This window comes from Culicoides brevitarsis, chromosome 1 (assembly GCF_036172545.1).
Source record: "Culicoides brevitarsis isolate CSIRO-B50_1 chromosome 1, AGI_CSIRO_Cbre_v1, whole genome shotgun sequence".
Lineage (NCBI taxonomy): Eukaryota > Metazoa > Arthropoda > Insecta > Diptera > Ceratopogonidae > Culicoides > Culicoides brevitarsis.
This window is the reverse complement of record NC_087085.1, coordinates 35,260,674-35,284,598: the sequence shown is the minus strand read 5'-3', so window position 1 is coordinate 35,284,598 and position 23,925 is coordinate 35,260,674. Positions and strand designations below refer to the sequence as shown.

The window sequence follows — 23,925 nt, the reverse complement described above, 5'->3', positions numbered from 1 at the left end:
ACTTCTGGTCTTTTTTATTTTGCAAAATTAAAAAAAATATTTCATTAGAAATGTTTTACTAAATATATTAAAGTATTTTTTTTTTTTTAATAAAAATTTTTAATTTTTTTTATATATTTTTATGATTTTATTTTTAAAAATTTTTAATTAAAAAATTTAAAATTTTTTAATTTTTTTTTATATATTTTTATGATTTTATTAATTAAATTTAAAATTTGATTTGTTCTTCAAAAAATTTTGTTTCAAATATTTTCAATATTTTTGTGGGATTTTCATAATTTATTATTTTTTTTTAATTATTTTTTAAATGCAATTCTATATAATTTTTTTAACTATTTTTAGGCACCATTGTTCATATAGTATTTTTTTTGTTCATAGGATTTGATCCAATTTTCCTTAATTTTTTATTAAAATTAAAAATATAAATAAAATTAATTATTTTGTTGTAATCCTGATTCACTCTTTAGTTCAGATTCTGAGAGAAATTTCTCTTAAAAATTATCACAAAAATAAATTTAAATAATTAATTAAAATTAAAATTATGAGTTCACAACACTTTATTTAATTTTTACGTTAATTCATTTTTTTTATTCCACTAATAAATTTTTTAAATTATTTTCTACGAGTTTTGATGAGTCTGAGTTATTTTAAGACGACACATGGAGGACCATTTATCAAGTGATCGTCTCATGAAATTTCTGTATTTCTTTTGTTCAGCTGCAGATTTAATTTTTGTAAATAATAAAATTAATCAAAAATGAGAAATTTAACACTGAGTCTTGTTAAACATTCATTGAGTATAATTGCATGCAGTTATTGATTTTTTTTTTAGTTTCATTGACTAGAACGAAATGAGCTTTGATTGTTAGATTTCAACATTCCCGTTAACTTAATTCCTTAAATAAATTTTAAAAATTAATAAATAAATGATTTTTTTTCTTAGACGAAAGTTTGTAACGGATACCCGTCAGTTTTTTTGTGAGATTCGTCGTTCATTTGGTCATCATAATGCAATTCTAAGTCTAATTCCGAGCCTGACATGGCTGACGCGGCGATTCGTTCCCATTTTAACATTGATGCCGTACGACTGGGTGATTTGCGATTACGTAACTGAGTTGATGGACATCTACGTTCTACGAGGACGATACATTAAATGAATTTTCTGACATGTGACGTGACAAAAACTTACCTTCTTTCGCTCTCAAGGTCTCCTGTTTGATGATGATTTCGTTCGTGATGTATGCCTCGCGACGGATCTGATCACGTAACTCGGTCGACATATCGGGGATGCACCAACGCACGAGAATCATCACAAACGCCACGACATTTTCGAACAAAACAACGAATCCGAGACGCGCTGCCAAAATTATCCAATACATCGAGGTATGAGCGTAGGGAAATTCCGGTTGACGAAAATCGTGATAACGGCACGTTGTGAGATTATGATATTCGGTAAGATGTGGTTGACTACGAGCTTCCAAGTCGTTAACTTTGAAAGTCGCAAGTGTAAAATCCAGATAGCCGTTTAATGTTCCATCTTGCGAATAGAAGAGACGATAAATGAGTCGCGGAATGAAATCTGAAGTGAAGGCGATTATAAACCCATTTGTGATGACACTCAATTTTCCGATGCTATCAAGGATGCGATACCCTAAAATTTTTTAAAATTTTTAGAAAATTTTATTTTTTACAATTAAAAATTACTTACAGATACCAATATCCTTCACTCTTTGACTTACAGGCCTTTTATGGTACGTCAACAACTTTTTGGCATCCAATCTTGTTTCAAAAATATTATTTAGCAAGGCAAAAAATGGCGCCAAAGGAAAAGCAGACACGAAAATCGTCACAAAACCATATTGGAGGACCATCTCGAGGTATTCTGGGAACAAACTTCGACTATCCCAATCGATTAATTTCAAGTCTTTTAACCAACGTTGACCTTTTCCTGTGAAAAAAATTAAAATTTATATAAAAAATTAAAAATTTCGACCAAATCTTACCTTTCAGCGACGTTTTATAATTTTTTCCAATGCGAACTTTCATCGAATTATACCATTTCCAGAAAATCGGAAGTCCCATTTCGATAATTGTGTTCATCGTTTGCTTGCCGATCATAATAATGCCCAATTGGAGACACAATTCGATCAAACATCCGCCCAACATGCATTCCTCTTGTCGATATCCGAAAAATCTCCAATATCCGCCGGGATATCCGACAAATTTCCCCTTGAAAAAGGCAATATAGAAGATTGACGAGTAATAATTCACGAATTGCAGCAAATAAATCTTCAGAGTCAAAGAGTCATCGAATTCCGTTTGCGTTCGATTTAGTTCCAACTCCGTCAGATACTCCGCCAAGTAACTATAAAGCCAATTAAAGACCACAATGAGCGTTAAATTGATGGAAGCTGCTGTCGCAGACGTGAAAATGTTCGCCCAAGATGTTGTGATGTCACTGCGATACACGGAAATTGTCGCCAAAACTGACATGCGGTACAAAACGACACCAAGCACAGCGGCAAATGCCAAGACAATCAACAATAACACGACGGAAAAGCTAAAAAGTGTTGCTGGAAGCTTCATCCGCCAAAATGGCACTTGAGGTTCTTCGGTATTTGTGACGGCATTGACTTTCTTTTTGCGCACGTGAGCTAAACGGGCGAGATATTGAGGACGAGGATGTTCTTCGTGCACGTCGAAACCCGTTAAATCCCATCGGTGAGTGATTTCAGCGGAATATCGTCTGTTTTTAAAAGAAATTTAATGAAAAAATTTAGTAAAAATAAGAAAAATCAATTTTCATACTTCCACAACTCCAAAAAGAGACTTCCCCAGAAGCTCATGAAGACAGCAAAAAACACGGTGCTCGGATTATCGATGAGATACGTGAATTTCGAATGTGTACAGGTCTCTTCCAACTTCCAGTAATCACACCAATAGTCACAAATGGGACACATCATGATCTTGGAGTCCTTATCACAAATTTCTTTTGACACTTTGTAGCTGTCTAAAGTGCTCCATGAGTAAATAAAACATCCGACGCCCACAATAGCTGCCAAAAGTAACATGTACGTGTAAAATCCCAACCAAGCAAAGTAAATGGCAATTTTGACGCCGAAGTAGTCTTTGATGTAATCCAATGGTTGGTAACGGTACCAACGCTTGACGGAGGCCCATTTTGTGTACAATTTATAACGCATCGAGCCAGGAACATTTATTTCACCCTAAAATATTTTTTTTAATTAAATATTTTTTAAATTCATTTCAAATTGGGTTTAAATTTATCTCAAACTTTTTGTCCAAATATTTTTTTTAATTTTGTCTGAATAGGAAATTTTTTAAAATCTTGGTTTTTAACCATTTTTAATTTTTTTTTTGCAATTTCAATTTATTAAAATAATTTAATCAAAAAAACTGAATTAAATAAAATCTTTAATTAATTTCAGTGCATTTCACATTAAAAAATTTTCAGTTTAAAATTGAAATGAAAAAAATTTATAAAAAATTAAATAAAAAAAAATATTTAAATAAAAAATATTTTATATTTACGAATTTCAGTTTAATTATCGAAAATATTTTTTAGAACTTAAGAAAATTTAAATTTATTTTTTTTTTAAATATTAAGAAAATAAAAAAATGATATTTTTGATAAAATTTTCAAAATTTTTTATCCCGTTTTTTTTACTTTTGAAATGGGACAAAGAACAGAAAATTTGAAATAAATTTGAATCAATTTAATTTTTTTTTTCAGAAGAAAAAAGTTACAAAAAACTCACATCATGCAATGGATAAGCTGCAATATAAGCCCCTTCAGCTATCAAACGTTGAACTCCAAAGGCAAAATCATTTTTCGGCTCTCGTGTGAACTTTTTACGATCAAGAATGAACTGGACAATCCTCGAACGGACTGCTGACGTGAAGAAATTCGGTTGACTCAAGTCAAAACTACAAAAAAATATTAAAAATTAAAATTTTTTCAATCAAAAAAAATAAAAAGGACTCACAGATATTCCTTATCTCTACTGTAAATAGCCGTAAATCGGTGAGATCGTTTCGGAAAAGTCTTTTCATCGACAGTAATCACCTCCAACATGTGTCTCCATGTCTTTTTGATCGTTTCTAAGACAGTTTCAGTACTTCTTGCTACTCCTGGGATCTGTTTTTAATGAGAAATCATCGAATTAGTCGATGAATTATTGAAAATTGAACCAAAAACGAACAAAAAAGCAAACATAAAGCAAAACTTATGTTAAAATTGTGTTAGTTAAAAATTAAAAAAAAATATTAGTCATCGTTAGTGTTATCGAAAGCCGTTAAAAACACATAAAAACATCACAAAACAACAAAAAACCACGCATTTCGAACCTTTTGCGTTACATATTGTGCCGCATTTAATATCATATTTGACTGAGAGTCCCTTGACTTTTGCACGCGACACAGTGACTACAACGTGGAATGGGTAAAACGTTAAATTAAATGTGTGGTAGTGACATGAGATGGTGCTCAAGTGTAAAAATGTGTGTAATTTTCATGTAAAAAATCATCAATTTCCATCAAAAAATCCAATTTACCTCTCTCATTGGCATTCGCAGCTTCAAAATTTCCGCATATCTCCGCAAAACCTCGACCGTCGCATGCACTTTTACAAAATGAAATTCATCCTCTACGAGTTCATGTTCCAAATCGAGTCCTTCATTCATGAGATTCGCTTCGAAGACGTCACGTTTACTTGCGCGCTCTTCTCTACCGGGCGACTCGGCAAAATCTTCGCGCCAAACGAGCACAAAATCAACGGATCTTTCGCCGTCGTTGAAATAAAGCGATGGATTGACACGATTTTCGCCGAAAGGATTGTCAGGGCAGTCTAATGTTGGGTCATATTCGTCTATGGGACGCTCTTTGAACGTCTCCCGCATCTCAATCATCGCGAGATTTTCATTAATATCCGGATCGACATTACTTTTCGTGTAATTTGTGTTCAAACTGAGGTTACTTCTGCAAGAAAAAAATAAAAACTGGTTTTAAAATCAAGTTTTAGACAATGAAAAGGCAAAAAATCAAGCAAAAAACTAATTTCACACGCAAAAAACCACTCGTAGCTTACTCGGAAGCAATATCAAAGTCCTCACTTGCCCTCTGAATTGGCTGCCCAATCGTCGATCTCGTACCACTTCGTCTATTAACAGGTAATTTTTCATTGCGATTTCTCCGAATATCGAGTTTACGTATTTTTTGTAGGTAAAGTAAATAATGACTCACCTCAATTCCCACTCATTCTTCAATTTGTCATCGTCACCACAGAGATCCGTCAGCGAAATTTTCAGTTCGTCTTGCTCCGATGCAGGAAGTTTCTTCCTTAATTTCACGAATTGCTCCTGAAACAACGTCGGCACGGAAGTATCTGTTGTCGTCCCATCGAAAGACGTCGAAAATGGATGTTCTTCTGGGTCATTTTTTTCCTCGGTACGTTCATTTTTGAGAAATTCATCTGAAACAATCGAGACCATGATCTAAATTTAATAATATTTCACACACTGTTTGTAATTATCGCCTTTTCGACGTCGCTGCATGACACCGCGACCAACTACACGAGATAAAACATAAATAAACAATGAACGTAAAAATAGCACGTCGCAAAATAATCACATATTTGGAAGTAATTCGTTCCATATGGAAGCGAAAAACGCGTAAATGTGATTTTTTGACACCTTTTTCCAATTAGGAATAGAATTTACTTGACGATATCAACTAATTAGCGTTATCAGATGGACAAAAGGGAATAAAAAACGCACCCATTTAATTTGTTAATTACTTTTTGCACAGAGGAGATTCTTTGTTGGTCAAGTTATGTGAACGTACACGCGAAAAGTGAGCAATTGACGTTTTGTTGATGCGTATCGCGAAAAGTTTTCTTCAGATTTTCACGAATTTCGGCGTTGATTTTAACCGGAAGTGAATTGAAATTGTTCAAAAAAGTCACGGAAAGCAATTTTAATTCATGTTTGTAAGAGAAATCCTTTAAAAATGAGTAAAAAGTTGATTTTTGTGAACAGGATTTGACTGAAGATGACAAGAACGAACGAGTCGGTGAACAGCTGATTCAAAGGATGAGCTAATTTTTGGTTTTGCTTCCATTATTCTTTGATTTTTTGATGAATTTTTAATTTTTTGCCTGAAATTGGTGAGTTTTAAAAGATTTTTGAATAATTTTACTTAATTTTAATGAAATTATCTTACTTTTGAGGAGTTTTTTGATATTTTTTAAAAAGCGATCGAATAAAAATAAGAAATTTTAATCGTAGAAAGAGAGTAAGGCCGATACAATAGTCAAAAATTATTTTGATTTCATGCTAAAAATATTTTTTCAGAAATTTTCAAGAGTTTTTTAGAAAAAAAATTTAGAAAATTAAGAAAATCTTCAATTTTTGTCAAAAAATGTTCTCAAATTAGATCAAATTTTCCATAAAAATCAATCAAAAATTAAAATTTTTTCTTATTTTTTCAAATTTTTGTGAAAAAAATTTAATTTTTGTAAAGAAAAATTAAAAATTTTCAAAATTTTATTACAAAATTAAGCAAAATCTCAAAAAATTCTGTAGAAAATTTGTAATTTTTAAATTTAAACTCTTTAAAATCGAAAACAAAATTAAATATTGTATCGGCCTACTGCCCTGACAACCAATGACAGCTACGTAATTTTCTTTGTGCATGAAAAAAAATCAAAATACTCACAAAAATCGCATTATCTCGTTTTACGCCTTCTCCAAACCCGATGAATTAATAAAACTGCAACAAAGCAATTTGCGCGTCATCATGTCAAGCAAGCTAAATGCCATGGAAATCAAGGAAATTGACAAATTTGTGAAATTTCTGGTGCTCAAGTCGACACAGGTGATTGTTCAATCGCGATTGGGTTCACAAATTCGCACGGAAGCAAATTCCTCGAAGAACGACTGGTTCAACATCAATATCTTCGATCAACCTGACGTCTTGAGTGAAACCCGGAAAGCGCTGCAAATCAGTTCAAGCGACTCCGTAATTCCTCGTCTTCCGTTATGCGTGGAAATTTCCCTTCAAACAGTCGAGGGCGACAAAATGATATTGGAGGTATGGTCGTTGGGCATGCAAACAGATTTAGCAGATCCTACGTTGAAAGCCACATATGCCATCTACAATCGGATGGGAATTCTACTGAAATCGCTAATTTCCGTGACTCGCGTTACGCCAGCTTATAAATTATCTCGCAGACAAAGTCCCGATTCATTCCATATCTATTACCGGATCTACTGTGGGCAACCGCAGGAGCATAATTTGGGCGATGGGTACAAGCAAGTGCGTGTCGGGCAACTTGCAGTGCCTCTGGGAACGATAACTATCTCTGTGGCATATCGTACAAAGATGACAATTACTCCGACACAAACTGTGGGTAATAATTCGGTGACAATGAAGGGTCCCGATCCGCAATGGAACATCGACGATTTGAGTCCAAAGCACAAAAACAACCGAAAAGCAAGTAAAGTCATCGATATCGATCGTCCGATGAAAATTGGTGCCTTTGTCGATGTCTCATCGGCGAAAACTTTCACCGAAGCGGATTTCTCGTTGCCCGAAACGCCGCAATTTAGTTGGTTGATGCGCAAACAACAACTTTCCGCAACCGCAACTTCCAATAGTTCCACAAATTCCCAAAAAGACTGTGACGATCCGCTCGCTGGCACATCGCCCGTGTCGCTAAACGAGTTTAAACGCACTTCCTCGCGATGGTCAACGCGAACTCTTCCCGGCGAAGACGAGAAACTCTTCAAGGAACCACATTACCCGTTTGCGACACAAGACACCCCAATTAGTGACTTGGCGAAATTTTATCGCGAATGTTTCAATGCCCCTCCATTGCATCAGTTCGCGGAGCAAGAAGAACAGAACGAAAGCCCGCGACTTTCGGAGTCAAGTAACGCAGAAGAAACGATGGAAGACACTTTAGGCGCCAATTCTCCCGGAGCAACGACGACAAATGTCGAACGGAATAACAGCATAAATGACCTTACGAAGCAGCTGGAGCAATTCGAGACGTCGTTAGGGGACTACGATTCACTACTTACTTCACTGTGCCAGAAAAATACGGAAGTTGATGATAATTTGAATAGTTAAAGTTGCAAAAAATTCCACTTTTAGAATATTTTTTGAGCAAAAATCAATTTTTGGCTTTGTTACGAATTATTTACGCGAAAAGAAAAATAATAATTTGTTATTTTTTGAATAAAATTTTATTAGCTTTACGATGAAATCGGGTTTTCGCATGTTTCTGCCTCATTTACTTCGAAATTTTCTGTTTTAATTTCCATCTGTAATGGATCCGGCTCTTCTTTTAGTTCTAAAATCTCAACATCGCATGAAATTCCAAGCGGATCATTAGCAACTGAGATGTTTGGTTGAGAAAAAAGTTCTTTATCATCAGGTTCAACTTTTATTTGGGCAATTAATTTTCGTTTTGCTCTCGCTTTTGATATTCTTCTTGTATTTAATGATTTTCGACCGATATCTGATTTTTTTCTTCGAGGCATTTTTAACGAAATTTAAATAATTTTTACATATTTTACAATTTTTTGATGGAATTTATCATTTTTATTTAGTTTTTTGTTGTTATTTGGCAGAAAAATTCATCCCAGGCAACAAATATCAGCTTACGTTAATTTTTAAAAAATATTTTTTAATTAAATTTTATTAAAAAATTAATTTTTAAGCGAAAATTCGAGAAAAATTATTTTTTTTATAAAGAAAATTGAAAAAAATCAATTTTTTTAACCCTTTTATGGCCTAAAGGGGGAACGTCAAGTAATAAAAACAAAATTTTACGTTGTACTGGCCTTTTAATTTGTGTGAACAGCTGTTCACGTAAACAATTCGAACCAAAAAAATTAAATTTTCTTCCGAAAATGTCCTTGATTGTGCGAAATTTGAGGACTGCTGTTGTCCAAAGGTATAAATTTCTCATTTTTTAATTAAATTTTCCTGAAAAATTATTAAAAACCATAAATTTTCAGCATAAAACTAAGTCGCATGCAAAAAGTTCACCTTCAACCGCACAGAATCGCTCCACAAATTTTCAATTTCTCAACAGATGCGAATAAAACGACTCCTCTTCCCTCAAATCAAGGCTTAATTTTGACTGAATCCTGCGTGGCTCGTTTAAATGAAATTTGCACAGATGGCTCGTTTCTTCGAATAACCGTGGAAGGCGGCGGATGTTCCGGATTTCAATACAAATTCGACTTTGACACGAAAAAAGCGAGTGACGATTTGGAATTCGGTGCAGAAAATGCAAAAGTCGTCATTGATCCAATTTCTCTTGAGTACATCGGGGGAGCTACGATCGATTATCACGTCGAACTAATACGAGCGGGATTTCGGATTCTGAGTAATCCCAAAGCGGAGGGCGGATGTTCGTGTGGTGCTTCGTTTTCGTTGAAAATCGACTGATTTGGACTGTTTTTTTAAGACGTAGAATTGATATTAGAACATAAATTCACATATTTTATTATATATAATTGTTATTTATCATCAGTACAATAACTTTTGTATTAATTTTAGACTTTAGAAAGTGGAATTTTAACGATTTCGTTTCGATTTGCGATCAAAAAGATCAATTTTATAGGAAAAAATCCCAATTGCGATACAAAAAGAAAGCTAGAAACAAAGTTCAAGCACACGATGAATGGGGAGAGCGATGTGTAGTACGGTCGATTTATGTTGTGGCAGCCAGTTGTTCACTCAAACTGATGAGTTGTTCAGTCATGACGCTGATTTGTTCTTCGTATGTGAGACGCGTTGATGCCTAAAAAGGTTTTTTCATTAAAATTTGATCAAAAATGGGAAAGAATTTGACTTACGAGATCATCTTCGCACATACTGAGCTGCTGTTGCACTAATTTCATTGCTTCGTCTTTGCTACTCAGCTCGTCGTTCAATAGTTCGACATGTTGTCGGAGGTTTTCACACTGAAATTTGAAGAAATTTATCAGAATTTTTAATTAATTCAAAATTTAAAAAAATATTTAGGTACAAAAAATAAGTTCAAAAAGTGTCAAAATTTAACTTTTTTAATAAAATTTTATAAATTGTAATTTTTGAATTCAATTTTTCTTTAAAAAAATTTTCAAAATATGTTTAATTTTTGGATTTAATTAACTTATTTATTTTTTTTTTTAATAAATATTTTTAGGCCGTTCCAAATTTTTTCCGATGTTTTTGTCCCAAAACATTTTTTTCAAAATGGGGGGGGCAAAATAAAAAAAAAAAGTTTTGAAATACTATTTCATACAAAATGACAAAATTTTAACAAATTTGGGCCCTTTATGAATATTTTAGTAGTTTTTTTGGTATTTACATTGAGATTTGATGATTTAAAATTGATCTGAAAGCATTTCAAGTTAAAAATTTTAACAAAAAAATTTCATAAAAATAACCGTCAAAAATTTTTGAAAAATAATTTTTAGGAAATATTTTTATAGAAGAAAATTCATGTAAAATTTCGATTTTCAACACAAAAAATTTTAAAAATTAACAATATTTTAAAAATTTTTTGAAAATTTCTTGAAAAAGTAAGGAAAATGACCAAAAAATGGTCAATTTTGATGAAATTTTTAACTTTTTTTTTTATTTTGCCCCATTGGATTTTCGGCTTTTGAAATGGGGCAGGGGACAAAAACATAGAAAAAAATTTGGAGCGGCCTTAATTTAAAAAAAAAATATTTTCGTTAAAAGAAAATTTTAAAATATTTTTTTACTAATTTTTTTTCTTAAAAATTTTAGAACTTTATTTAAAATTTCATTAGAAGCAACCTATCATTAATTTTTATTTTATTTTTTAATAATATTTTTTTATTTATTTTTTGAAAAAATTTTATTTTATAATTTTTTTAAAATTTAATTTGATATTTTTTTTTTTGAAAAAAATTAAATTAAATTTTTTTTATTTTTTTTTATTTTTTGAGAAAAAATTATTTGATTAAATTTTGGAAACAAAAACTTTTAATGTAATTTCTTTCTCAATTTAACATAAAAATGTTTTTAAAAAAATTTTTAAATAATTTTTTTTTTACAATTTTCTGCTAAAATTAATTCTTTTCTTAAAAATTATTTTTTTTATCTTCATTCATTTTTAAAAATTTAATTTAGAACAATTTTATTGAAAAATTAAAAGGATACAAACCTCAACGACATGTGATGCAATTTTCGCTTCAGCTTCACATTTTTCAAATAACACAGCCTCAATCCGCTTACTAAAACTATTTTGGATTAATTGTTCGTTTGACACATTTTCATTGCATTCGGAGAGACTAAAAAAAAAATTCAAATTCAAACTTTTTTCTCATTAAAAAATCAAAAATTCTCTCACGTTTTCTTCGTAAAAGCATCCTCTTCGGAATTAGGTCCATTAACTTTGGTCGCTAGAAGATGTTCGCTGCCCAAACTTTCACTTATTTTCATTATTTCGTATTGTGTGCGCCAATAATTCAGTTCTTTCTCCAAGGCAGCAATTTTTTCCTCGGGCGTTGATCCCGTCAACGTTGCTTGATGATTTGACGATGCCCCTTCACTCCCACTGACACTCAGGCGATCGTCACAACTTAGTGTGCTTGCTCCTTCGATGACTTTATTTTCCAATTCCGTGTTTTTGGCGTGAAGTGACTCAATTTCGCGCTTCAAACGTTTCTCGATCTCTTGGTGTTCCGTCCCTTTGCGATTTAGCTGATCCTCGAGCTCGTGCAATCGATCGATGTACATTTGGATCTCGATATTTTTGTCTGTGAGGCTTGACGTGAGTTGAGCATTTTCGATGATGCGTCGTTGCAGCTCACTTTGGATGATCGGATCGTCGTCGGCGGGCAACGAAACGACAGAATTTTTATTACTTGTCCCGGATTTGCCGCCAGACTTCTTTTTCGCCTGCGTTTGGAGGTCTTCTTGCAACGAAGCGCACCGCAACTCAAGTTGCTTGTTGCGAAAATTGAGCGAATCGATTTCCTGCTCCAAACGACGAACACTGAGGTCCTTCAAACGCACTTGTTCACGCACGACAGCATTTTTGTTTTGTTCCTCGACAACTGCTCGTTTTAATACGCCCGCTTGTGCTCGCAACTGCAATAAAAATCACGAAAAATTTGATAATTGGAACACGTCTACTGCGTGAAAACACCCCAAAAATACTCACTTTACTGTATTCCGACGCTAATTTCTGGTATTTTGTGCTGAGATCTGTTCCCTCGGAGGGCGCAGCTGACATCCTGAACGATTTTTTGACTCTTTTCCGCTGAATTAACTTGCTATCGCTGCATTTTACGGGAAGAAAAGTCAGATTTTCACGAAAATTGCAAACAATAACATCAGTACAGGACACGTACAGCATACGATGACGTACGGAATTGACAAGTATCTGACAGAAGCTTTATTTTTTTGTTGGTAAGCGAGTTTTCACAGCGGAAAATCACTGAAAAAGCATCAAAAAGTCCATAAAATAAGAGAAATTTACTCGAAATCACAAGAAAAACTCACGACGGAAAAATGTCTGACTTGGATTTGTCGAAATTGAAGGTAATTTTGCTCATTTTTCGATTTCCGACACACGCTTCTATCGTTTTTTGTTTATTCTTGCCCAAAATAGGTTGCCGACTTGAAAGCGGAACTCAAAAAACGCGGATTATCTGTAACTGGCAACAAAAATGAGCTTCAAGATCGATTGCAAGCCGCCATTATCGAAGGAGGACCTCTCGATGATACCGCTAACGATGATTTATTGGATGACGATTTGATGGATGTAAGTTTTTTTCGTTAATTTTTTACGTTTTTCTCTTAATTTCTTGCATTTTAGGACGATTTGGATGAAAAAGAGCTGCTTGGTCACGGCGACGAACACGAAGATGCGTTACTCAACGAAAGCCCTTCGCCAGATGCGAGTTTACAAAAGTCCTCCATGAAACATTCCGCATCAAGTATTACGTCGTCAACGACAAATGTCGAGGCAGCGAGCACAACAACGGCCCAAGTACCTCACAAGAAAATCTCATTGAAGCGAAATTTGTCGGTTCCCAAGCCCGTTTTGCCGGAAACGACGAGCGTCGAATCCACAAAATCCATTTCCTCGACAAATGGCGACAATTCGGGCGACGAACCTGAGAAAAAAGTCGTCAAATTGACACAACTCACGGCCGAAGAACGTCTCAAGCTGCGAGCACAAAAGTTCGGAGCAAATTCCCCCTCAGCGACAATTGCCTCGAACGTCAATACGGACGAGAAGAAATCCGCTCGGGCAGCTCGTTTTGGCATCACAACAACAACAACGACGACAAATAGCTCGGCTTCGATCAAAAGTTCGGCACCTGATGTCTCCGTGGAGTTGTTGAAGAAACGCGCTGAGCGATTTGGCGCCTCGACTGCACCGACCTTGAACAAAATCGAGTTAGATGAGAAGCTGAAGAAGCGTCAAGAGAGATTTGGAGCAGCAAGTGTCGCCGCATTACCGTCGGATCAAGCGGAAAAGGCACGACTTCGACTCGAACGATTCAAGACAGCAGCCTAAAATTAAGAAAAGCATTTTTTTTTTGACTTACACAAAATTTTTCGTGTAAATAAGCTAAAGTTTGACCATTTTTTTTTTGATTAAATGAAATAAACACGTTTGAGTTTCTTTAAAATTAATAAAAAATGTAGTTTATTTTTTTTTTCGAAACAGAATTTAAACATTTTAAAACCGAAAATGTGTCAACACTGAAAAATTGCAAGAATGCGATCAACAATGCGACACAATTTTGCTTAGATTTACAATTTTTTGTGTATTTTTATTGTTTTTGTTGATTTTTTATTATAAATATAAGTGTAAGTAAGTGAAATTTAATCTTAAAACATGAAAGTAGTTTGAGAACGGGCATAACTTAGGTGGTTGCGGGTTCAACTTCTCCTGCTGCGATATCTGGTTCATCATCATTGTAGATGTTTTCTGCCATTTGCCAGACCTAAAAGTATTTTTTCGTTAGAATTTTGTTTATTTTTTTTGAGGCAAGTGCAATATTAATAAATATTTCACATTTTTTTAAATAATTTTTTCGATTTTTTTTCATGAAATTTTTTTTTTTTCGATATTGAGAAAATTGTTTTTTTATGGTCAAAAATACACGAAAATTAACAAAAAAATTATCAAAATATAAAATTTTTAATATTTTTGTGTGTTTTTGACTTGAAAGAGCAAAAGAGAAAATTTTACATTTTTAAATTTTTTAAATATTTTCATATTGCAAAAAAAGTTAAAAATTTATTGAATTTTTTTTTTAATTTCTAAATTTTTTTTTTTCAAAAATTGTTTTTACCTAATTTATTTAAATTCATTCATACTAAAAATTAATATTTTTAATGTTCGGACTTACAATTAAAAAATTTCCAAAAATTTTTTTAATTTAAATAAAAAAAAAATTCGTAAAATTTTATGTTATTTTTTTTTTTTTGAAAAACCATTAATATTTAAAAATCATGAAAGCAAAAATCTCTATTTCTTTAAAATATTAAAATATCTTTTTTAATTAAAAAAAATATATTTTGAAAATTTTAAAGTTTAAAAAAATTTAAAATTTTGAAAAAAAAAAATGATGAAAATTAAAAAAATTTTTTTCTTTGAAAAATAGTTCAAAAATTCTAAAATTTCTTTTAAGCATTCTATTTAATATAAAAATATTTGAAAAAAAAAATAATTTTTTCAAAATTTCAAAATTATTATTTTTTTTTTTTTTGTAAAAAAATTTTTCGAAATTATCATTATTTTCAAATATTTTAAGGTTCAAAAAAACGTGAAATATTTTTTTTATAAAAATTGATTTTCTCAAAAATTTCAAGTACTTACTTGCATAATGTTGTCTTCCGACACTGAACAAATGACCCACGCCTCATTAGGATTCCACGAGAAATCGGAAATTTTCGCTGTATGTCCTCCGTGAATGAACAAAAGCTCCGGCGGTCCATCTTCGGCATCTTCCGCACTTTGTTCCTCGCCAATTTTAGACAAGTCCCACACGTGCAATCGACGATCCGTGCCACTGCTTGCCAAAATTGTCTCATTATGCGGCGACCATTGTACTTGGAAGATCTCGTCTTTGTGCGACTCGAAGGAATGTAACTTGAGTTTGAGGTTTCTCAAGTCCCACAAAGCGACAGTTTTGTCGGCGGATCCCGTGGCGAGAATAAACTCCGAATACGGATTGAAACTGAGACAATTCACTTCGGCAGTATGAGCATCGACTGTGTGCGACGGTTTGCTCGTGTTGTTGCATCGCGTATCCCAAATCATGAGTTTTTGATCGTCAGCAACGGATCCGAAGAGACTTTCGTGCAACAAATGCCACGCAACGTCCTCGACAACAGCAGTGTGCCCCGTGAAAATGTTCTTGGCATCAATGACGCGATGATCCTTGGGCGTTGCATTGATGTCCCACAAGCAAATTGTGTGATCATCCGAAGCCGAAAGCAAGTACCCATTCAAGTTTGGGTTCCATGAGAGACCATAACCTTCCTTTTGATGTCCTCGCAAACGTAAATCGGGATGACATTCGCCGCTGGGCTCTGGTTTGCTCGGATGTTTCGTGTAATCGAAGACCAGGACGTCGCTCGAGGGCGTTTTTGTCGCAATAACGCAAGGATTTTGCGGCATATAACGCGCGCGATTCACTTCACCTTCGTGATTTATCTTGATTTCGATCTCAATTTTGCCGGAAACGGTACCAAAACCGCCAAATTCGCCCTTTTCGATGTCATAGTGACTCGCATCGAATTGCGCATCCTCGTTCGGCAGCTGCACGGAGGCGATTAACAAGTGATTTTGCTCGTCGGACGTGTGCGTGCCCAAAATTAGCCGGTGCACGGTGTAATCTTTGCCCTCGGGACGCGTTACGTCGGGCAACCATTGTGCCGTCAGTGAAGGCCATTCCAAGGCGTGCGTCATTACCAAGTCGTAGAGGAACGGCGTGTTTTTCTTCCAGATTTTGTATTCCTCGTTGATAACTCGTTCTTCGACGGCATCATCGAATGACTCGGCTGTGTGGGAATGTACGGGAAGGGAAGAGGTTAGTAATGTTTTTTAATAAAATACAAAAATTTTATCTGAAATTCTACTGAAAATCGAAAGAAAATAAGTTTTTACGAAGAATTTCTTACCTCCATCACCACGATCACCCATTTTGCTTGAAAAATTTATCAAAATCCACTGAGCGCGAAACTAAAGCTTTTGTCTGCAAAAAAGAAATGCAATTTTTTCGTAAATTACTGCGACAAAAATCGTACTAACACAATATTACGACGAACTGGCATCGAAATATCGATTAAAACGAGTTTTTAGCAATATTCTTACCTAATTTATCTCTAAAAATGAGCAATTTTCGGCTTTTACTTTTCAATTCAATTCACCAACGCCACAAGCTCTGTTCGATAAGTCACGCAAAGGTATTAGGTTTCCAAAAATCCGGGAGATTTTAATTTTCCGGTATTCGAGTCAAGTATTTGATGTCCCATTAAAAAATTTTAAATTAATTAAAATGTTTGAAATTTTCTGAAAATTCATAAAAAAGACTCTCAGAATTAATTTTGGCCTTCATTTGCTTAATTTTCTAAAAAAAAAAAAATCAAAATTTAAATAATTTTTAAAAATTACTCGAGCTATTTAACAAAATCTCGAGTCTCCGAGCAATCGATTCCCAATAAGCAATTCCCATTTTGACGTTCCCAATGAGCAAGCAACGATAAAAAACGGTTAAAAACCCCGGAATTGTGACATCTTCAAGAAAATTCTCTTATTTAAAAGCATTTTAATTCATTTTGTGACGAGTGATTGCCGTGAAAATTGTATAAAATGATGCGAAAGCTCTTGGGCGACGCCAGTAGCAAGGAGAATGCGCGCAAAAGTGCCCAAATTATGGGAAATCCGAAGGAAATGACAGTCGGCCAGCAACAGCACCAACGAAGAACTATCACAGAGAATCAAATGGCACAAGAAAAACCAAAAATTGCAGGTAACTTCGAGCTTTTTAATAGAATTTCAAAAATTTTTTTGTTAAAAAATTTATTTGTAGCTCCCAAACACGACACAAATGCCAAACCGAATGCGGAAGTTGCCAAATCTCATACTGCTAGTCATCAACAACCACAACAAAGTACTCAACAGAAACAAGGAAAAGTTTGGAATTTGTCGAATTTCGATATTGGTCGCGGTTTGGGACGAGGAAAGTTTGGGAACGTTTATTTGGCACGCGAAAAAGAGACAAAATTCGTTATCGCTCTGAAGGTCTTGTTCAAAAAACAAATTGCTCAGCAAGGAATCGAACATCAGGTTCGTCGCGAAATCGAAATTCAATCACATTTGCGACATCCGAACATTTTACGCATGTACGGATACTTTCACGACGAAGCTCGCATCTATTTGATCCTCGAATACGCGCCCGGCGACACTTTGTACAAAGCCCTCCAAAATAGCCCGAATAACCGTTTCGACGAGCCCCAAAGTGCCATTCACATCAAATCCCTCATCTCGGCGTTGCAATATCTCCACGAACGAAATGTGATTCATCGTGACATCAAGCCGGAGAATTTGCTGCTTGGACATAACAATTTGCTGAAAATCGCCGATTTTGGATGGTCTGTGCACGAACCCAACTCGAAACGTACCACGCTTTGCGGAACTTTGGATTATCTCTCGCCCGAAATGGTCCAGGCGAAGCCACACACGAAAATGGTGGATTTATGGAGCTTAGGTGTACTTTGTTACGAGCTAATTGTCGGCAAGGCGCCCTTCCATGCGGAGAATTACGATAATACCTATAGGAAAATTATGCGAGTCGAATATAAAATGCCGGATTTCGTGAGCAAGGCAGCCAATCACTTTTATCTCGAAACTCTTGATTTTGAATCCCGATGCTCGCATGAGTCTCGATCAGGCGATGATACATCCGTGGATCTTGTCGCACACGAGCAATGCGAAGGATAACGCCAATCCAGCCAAAAGTGCCTCGTAAATCAACCGTTCGATCCGTTTTTATAGACTTTATTTTTTATTGATATGCAAAACAGGAGAAGAGAGAAGAAGAATAACCGTTAAAATAATTTTTATGTATTGTGTACTCAAGTGATTAGCACGACTGTTGGACTTTTGTATCTTTTTCTGATGATTAACTTAAAAATAAATAAAAATATAGAATGTTTAAATATGAAAAGGAACTTCTTTTGTTCTCATGCAAAATTTGTTTGCACAGAAATTTCTTCGGAAATCCCGTTTTTTTCTTATAATTAAAACTAAAAGGTCGACAAAAGGTCATAAATATTTTAAATTTCAAAGATTTTTTTAAAATTTCGTAAGATTTTATCATAAAATTTTTCAGAGCTTCTAAATATTTTGAGTCAAAAATATAAAACTAATTAACTTCAGTCAAAGTTTAATTTATTCAAGCCAAATTAAAAAAAAAATTTTTTTTTTTAACTTTTTTAGCATTTTTTTTTTGTATTTTGAAAAACATAAAAATTATTAAATTTTATCATATACTGAAGTTTATTTAAATTTTAATTATTTTAAATTTTAGATTCAAAATTAATTTTAACTTACAAGATTTTTGAGCTAATTTCGTTAATTTCTTATATATTTTTAAAACTGTATAAAATTTGATAACTTAGAGGTTTTCAGAAAAAAATTGAATTGATTTTTAATTTTTTTTATAAATTTAACATTTTTCACCAAAAAATTTAAAAAGATGGAAAATCTTCATTTTTTTTTCAACAAGACTTTAATAAAAAAATATCCCAAATTCTTAATATTTTCTAAAAATTTTTTTTACATTTTTTTTTCAATTTTTGATTTTCCTAAATTTTTTACAACTTTAATAAAAATTCTTTGAAAAAATAAAAAAAATCAAAAACTTTAAATTTAATAAAATTTTTTAATTTAAAATTAAAATAAAAATATAAATAAAAATTAAAAAATTAAAAATAAAAAATTAATAAATTTAATAAAAAATTAAAAAATATAACTAAAATTAAATAATAATTTTTTTTATATAAAAAAAAAAAAAATACTTCAATAATTGAATTTTTTAATTAATTTTTTTTTATATATTTAAAAAAAATATTCCATACCTAAAATTATTGATTAACTCATCTATCTGTCCCTTACTACTTAATAAAAAAAAATTTTTTAGAAGTAAAAATTTACGAAAAATTAATTTTATTGATATAAATTTCCACAATATTAATTAACGACATCTCTTAATACATAAAAATGTGATTGTTAAAACACGAAAAAAAAAACTGGAATCGCATTGAAAAAAACTTATCCGGTCTTTTTGGAGTCATGTCTGTACAAATAACTAATAAAATCATTGTATTCGGCTTTTGATGGCTCACTCAGGTGGCGTAAAACTGGTTTTTGCGGCTTTGTAAATACCAAATCTGGATCGAAGTCGAGCGCCAACTGATCGTCTGCTGAACAGATTGCGATTGCCATGAATGTCAATGCGACACAAAGGAAGCAAATTAATGTAAACTGCAAGAAAATTTTATTTTTTTTTTATGAATATTCACACTTTTTTTGCATTTAAATCGTTTTTTTTTCTTACTTTATTGGAATGCATTTCGTCACTTCTTGTACAAGAAAAAAAAATTATTTCTGGTTCTTTGAGTAAGGTAAGTTTTTAATTTATTGAGCAATTATTTTAGTTTTTTTTCAATAATTTTTTCCTTTTTAAAACACGTTCTTTGACAGCAGTCACCTTTGTAAAAATTTTTAATTTTATTTCTTCTTCCACTTATTGCTGCTTGGAAATCACAAAAACGACTGAAGGAGTTTTACTAAATTTTGTTAAATTTTATTCAGTTTTTGATGAAAACAGGCTTATTTTTTGTTGTTGTTGTCGTGAATTCACGTTCAAGAACAACCGACAACGAAACGCGCGAGAAAAAAAGTTGTTTGTTTGATTAATTGTTAGTTTTGTCATTTTTTTATTATACGCGCGCTGCGATGTTGTAGGAGAGATAACGTGTTGAAAGCCAAAATAAATTGCGATTTCCAAAGAATATTTTAAATTAATTAAAATATAATTCATTAAGTCAGACATATAAATAAAAAAATCTTGTTTCTTTTTTTTTTGTTTTTTTACTGTTTCATTAAATTTATTTTCTCAGCTGCAGAATTTTTAAGCCACAAAACGCCATTAAATCTGAGTCATGTTTTTGGATGATGTGATTTCAAAGGATTTTATGGCAGGGCGTTATGTCACCCAAGTTACTGGTTTTGTCTCGAAAGGAATGTTACTTACAGATGTAACGTGCTTCACAGAACACGATAGAAGAGACAAGTTGAAAAAGATTCGTAGATGAAGTTTATTGATCCTCATTTGCATAATTTTATGAAATCTCATAGGTCACGTGTTAAAATATGCAGTAAAAAATTATTTTTGAACGTTTTTGAATGGATAAGAGTGAATGATGTGAGCGCTTTTTAATAAAGTTTTTCTCTTCATTTTATTTTTTTTATTTTAAATCTTAAAATTTTTCTAAATTTAAAAATTAAATTTTATTTTTTTATTTGATAAAATTATTTAAAAAATTTTGAAATGAAAAAAAATTGAAATAAAAAAAAAAAATAAATAAATTAAGAATTTTCTTTCAAGGCCTTTTGGATGGTTCTTTAGCTTGAAAATTGAAAAATAAAAAATGCGTAAAAAATACGTAATTTTCATCTTGAGAGCACATTTGATAATTTTGATGCTTGAAATTGATCAAAAGTTATGAAAAATGCCTTTGGATGTCTTTTGGATGGTTCTTAAGTTGAAAATTGAAAAATAAAAAATACGTAAAAAATACGTAATTTTCATTTTGAGAGCCCATTTGATGGTTTTTAAGCTTGAAATTGATCAAAAGTTATGGAAAATGCCTTTGGATGTCTTTTGGATGGTTCTTAAGCTTGAAAATTAAAAAAATATGAAAAAACCTAAAAAACTCGTAAAAACATACAATGTTAAATTAATTTTTTTTACAAAAATTCACATAAAATACTTACCAAACTCCATATAAAATATTTATTATTAACAAAATTTTACTTTTTGTCATCTCAAAATATTTCACGCTCTTCAATAATAAATTAAAATTAAAAATCCTCAATTATCCTTAGAAAATAATTTATTTTTGTATCATAAAAAGACGAACAGACAAAAATTATCATACATTTTATACGAAAATTTTCTCTATTTAACTTATATTTTGAGCATTAAGCTACCATTTTTTTTGCATTATTGCACACCAATTGACTCCATCCCAAATCTAAACTTTTCACGAGCAAGCATTTTGATTTACATTTTTTTTGCTTGATTTTTACAAATTTAAAAAATAAACTATAAGAAAGAAATACTAAAATTTTGAAGTATCTTGAAATACTTGGCACAATTTACATCTAAGAACTTAAGCATATGTTAAACAGGAAAAATAGAGAGTCTCTTAAAAATACATAAATAACGACGAAGAAAGTCTTTTTTTTCGAAAAAAATGATAAATTTTAGTCATGTGGCTGTTTTTTTTTGTGTTGCTTGACGAAATGCAAATTTTGTTGTATTTTTAAATATTTATAACAAGATTGTGAAAGGATGATTGATTATCAGTTTTTTCTTATTCTACTTAGAGTTTATAGGTGTACGTATTATTTTCAAGAATTTTAGCGTACCGTATAGTTAACTTAACATTAGATCTCCATTCAATATCATCTCGCGGGTTTTTCAGTAGTTTTTTTTGTTCACAGTTATTTTTTTAAGTATTTTTCGAGGATCTACAACCGAATTCTTGTTAAAAATTTCAACTTTATGAGTCAACTCAAAGGATGAGATTTTTAATAAGAATTTTTTATTTACTTTGTACGTTCGGCGGGTCCTTGTTTCAGCACGTTTGGATCGTCATAGTCGCCCACTGCAAGAGTTTTATTTAAAAATTTGTGTGAAAATGTGAATTTTTAATGAAACTTACTGTCGCCTTCTTCTTCGTTCTGTCCTTCGATTCTCAAGTCATCTTCGGGGTAATGTTCGCCTTCCTTTCCATGATCTCCGGCAACTTCATTTCTCAATTTTGTGTCGGAATTTCCGCCTGTTCTCCTATTTCCGTGTAAGAGATCTTTGTTATTTGTGTTGAAGACGTCTTTATTCGGCCCATAAACGTTCGTGTCTTCTTCGGCATTGTTGTCAATCTTTTCCTCATTCGGATTTTCCGGGTTTACCTTCTTTTCGTCGATATTAAAGTCGTTATCGGGCACCTCATGTGCCAAATTTTCCTGTTCATTGCCGATGAGGAAGTTTAAGGTGTCAGCATTTTTCGCGTCGGCATCCGGGGCAACGTCATCCATCGGGTATTTTGTGTCTCCTTGCGTTTCTTTGTTCAACCATGATGTTTCGGGCACCGGAACGACTCCTTCGGGTAAGCGTTTCTTCACGGGCGTCGAAGATTTGCTTTCTTTCACGGTTGGCGCTTGCATAACGGGCGGTGCTCCAAGATTATTTGAATCTCTAGCGGATTTCTGACTGCTACTGCGAACCGCAGCTTTAGCGGATTCCGTTGTCGTTGTCGTCGAGCTCTTTTTCAAGGCTTGCGGTTGTGCGAGAACGTTTCCCTCGTCGTTGTTATTGCTGTTTTTGTACTCGGGCACGGCGCCAACTGCTTTCCCGTCGTCGTCGTTGTTGTTGTTGTTGTCGTCTTGACTCAAAATCGGTTGTTGCGCAATCTGAAAATTTTCCACAGAGGTTATTATGCCGTTGTCTTGTGTCGTATCGCGAAGAAATTTGTTATTGTTATGGCGTTTGATGCTGCTGTCGGCACGTGCAGCCTTTAGCGCCGAAGAGTGATAGTTGTTAGTGCTTGAATTGTTTACAATTCGATAGACGAAAGGACTGAGAGAGATTTGTTCGGAGAAATTTACCACGCTAATTGGTTTGGACTTTACCGCGTTGCTCGTTGACGACGCCTCAAATTGCTGGAATCCGTCGCATTTTGCTTTGGCGCGCGACAATTCTTGCTCGAGACGATTGTTGCGTTGTCGCAATGCCGTGACGACATTTTCGTCGACTCCTTCGACATTTTCATGTTTCTCCAGTTGGAACTAAAATCCAGAAAAAAATTTATTTTCTTCAAAATTTATCAAAAAAATTACAAAAATTCACCTTTAACGTGCTAATTTCCTTTTCTTTCTCCCGCGTGACGTCATCAAACTTCTTTTTCAGTTCTTTCAGCTTTTGCTTCAGTTCGTCAATCTCCGTTGCTTGCTTCAATCTCGTTTTATCACATTCCTTTTGCTTGTCTTCGTGATTTGTCTGTGAAAATTTACACTCTTGTTGAAGCGCCGTGAATTTCTGATCACTAGTCTTCAGTTGTTCAATGAGCTCCGCTTGTTTGGTGCGTGCTTCGTCCAATTGCAGCTTCTCCGTGTCAAGAGTCTTGTCAATTCTCGATTTTTGGGCTTGAATCGCTGCAAAGAAATACAAAATTAGGCCACGTAAGAAATGTAAAAGCAAGTTTTTCGTTCAAAAATGACAACTTACCACCCAATTGCTGCTCACAACGCAACTGCAACTGCCTTAATTCGTCATTTTCCTGTTGATTATTGTGAAAAACGATGACAAAGATGAGACCGCACAACGTAACACCGAAAAATAGCAAGAGTCTCGTTCTGCCACGAGCATTAAAGCGAGCTACCGTCATTTTTGTCGTGTTTTTCGGGTGATTTTAATACTTTGTGGCTTTTTTCCTCCTTGCTGCGACTCGATTCTCACATTTAAACGCACTTTTAATGGAAAAATTCTTTGATTATCGATTAAAAATGTTTTTCTTTTGTTGCAATTTTCCGTTTTCTTGTTTGTGTTTTCGTTTTTG

General features: G+C 33.2%; 8 protein-coding genes across 14 annotated transcripts; 4 read left to right on the top strand and 4 right to left on the bottom strand.

Annotated features, from left to right (window-relative positions):
- Positions 1–368: 368 nt before the first annotated feature.
- LOC134836732 (anoctamin-4) lies at positions 369–5,940 on the bottom strand. 5 transcript variants are annotated; one of them, XM_063852056.1, is made up of 12 exons: positions 5,796–5,940; positions 5,263–5,491; positions 5,108–5,179; positions 4,575–4,998; positions 4,369–4,446; positions 4,008–4,159; positions 3,780–3,948; positions 2,809–3,227; positions 2,004–2,746; positions 1,709–1,948; positions 1,190–1,651; positions 369–1,133 (listed from the first exon to the last, which is right to left on the bottom strand). In XM_063852056.1, exons 1-12 carry the CDS (start codon positions 5,797–5,799, stop codon positions 940–942), a joined length of 3,186 nt encoding a protein of 1,061 aa, XP_063708126.1. In that variant the 5' UTR covers positions 5,800–5,940; the 3' UTR covers positions 369–939. The 5 variants fall into 5 exon arrangements, with proteins under 5 accessions (XP_063708126.1, XP_063708047.1, XP_063708370.1 ...); XM_063852141.1 differs by lacking the exon at positions 5,796–5,940 and having other exon boundaries at positions 883–896; positions 965–1,133; positions 5,263–5,690; XM_063851977.1 differs by lacking the exon at positions 5,796–5,940 and having other exon boundaries at positions 5,263–5,690.
- A 758-nt stretch (positions 5,941–6,698) lies between these two features.
- Positions 6,699–8,287, top strand: LOC134831954 (autophagy-related protein 13 homolog). Its single transcript, XM_063845805.1, has one exon. It carries the CDS (start codon positions 6,712–6,714, stop codon positions 8,149–8,151), a length of 1,440 nt encoding a protein of 479 aa, XP_063701875.1. The 5' UTR covers positions 6,699–6,711; the 3' UTR covers positions 8,152–8,287.
- Positions 8,288–8,851: 564 nt separating this feature from the next.
- LOC134827156 (iron-sulfur cluster assembly 2 homolog, mitochondrial) lies at positions 8,852–9,480 on the top strand. Its single transcript, XM_063839722.1, has 2 exons — positions 8,852–8,980; positions 9,045–9,480. Exons 1-2 carry the CDS (start codon positions 8,937–8,939, stop codon positions 9,478–9,480), a joined length of 480 nt encoding a protein of 159 aa, XP_063695792.1. The 5' UTR covers positions 8,852–8,936.
- Positions 9,481–9,699: 219 nt separating this feature from the next.
- Positions 9,700–12,379, bottom strand: LOC134827155 (protein phosphatase 1 regulatory subunit 21). Its single transcript, XM_063839721.1, has 5 exons — positions 12,215–12,379; positions 11,399–12,141; positions 11,213–11,339; positions 9,891–9,998; positions 9,700–9,835 (listed from the first exon to the last, which is right to left on the bottom strand). Exons 1-5 carry the CDS (start codon positions 12,284–12,286, stop codon positions 9,746–9,748), a joined length of 1,140 nt encoding a protein of 379 aa, XP_063695791.1. The 5' UTR covers positions 12,287–12,379; the 3' UTR covers positions 9,700–9,745.
- Positions 12,380–12,450: 71 nt separating this feature from the next.
- On the top strand, positions 12,451–13,698 carry LOC134827813 (uncharacterized). Its single transcript, XM_063840652.1, has 3 exons — positions 12,451–12,594; positions 12,665–12,817; positions 12,872–13,698. The coding sequence occupies exons 1-3, from the start codon at positions 12,565–12,567 to the stop codon at positions 13,577–13,579; spliced, it is 891 nt and encodes a 296-aa protein (XP_063696722.1). The 5' UTR covers positions 12,451–12,564; the 3' UTR covers positions 13,580–13,698.
- On the bottom strand, positions 13,696–16,472 carry LOC134827812 (chromatin assembly factor 1 p55 subunit). The gene is made up of 4 exons (XM_063840651.1): positions 16,391–16,472; positions 16,198–16,271; positions 14,891–16,077; positions 13,696–14,012 (listed from the first exon to the last, which is right to left on the bottom strand). The coding sequence occupies exons 2-4, from the start codon at positions 16,217–16,219 to the stop codon at positions 13,932–13,934; spliced, it is 1,290 nt and encodes a 429-aa protein (XP_063696721.1). The 5' UTR covers positions 16,220–16,271; positions 16,391–16,472; the 3' UTR covers positions 13,696–13,931.
- A 331-nt stretch (positions 16,473–16,803) lies between these two features.
- Positions 16,804–18,231, top strand: LOC134836159 (aurora kinase C). Its single transcript, XM_063851405.1, is given in 3 exon segments — positions 16,804–17,048; positions 17,109–17,914; positions 17,916–18,231. Coding segments are annotated over 3 exon segments (1,098 nt in total). The 5' UTR covers positions 16,804–16,888; the 3' UTR covers positions 18,048–18,231.
- Positions 18,232–21,191: 2,960 nt separating this feature from the next.
- Positions 21,192–23,911, bottom strand: LOC134837031 (AAC-rich mRNA clone AAC11 protein). Of its 3 annotated transcripts, none has more exons than XM_063852342.1 (5): positions 23,595–23,911; positions 23,217–23,521; positions 22,976–23,155; positions 22,033–22,780; positions 21,192–21,975 (listed from the first exon to the last, which is right to left on the bottom strand). In XM_063852342.1, the coding sequence occupies exons 1-5, from the start codon at positions 23,752–23,754 to the stop codon at positions 21,917–21,919; spliced, it is 1,452 nt and encodes a 483-aa protein (XP_063708412.1). In that variant the 5' UTR covers positions 23,755–23,911; the 3' UTR covers positions 21,192–21,916. The 3 variants fall into 3 exon arrangements, with proteins under 3 accessions (XP_063708412.1, XP_063708413.1, XP_063708411.1); XM_063852343.1 differs by having other exon boundaries at positions 23,000–23,155; XM_063852341.1 differs by having other exon boundaries at positions 22,033–23,155.
- Positions 23,912–23,925: the final 14 nt, after the last annotated feature.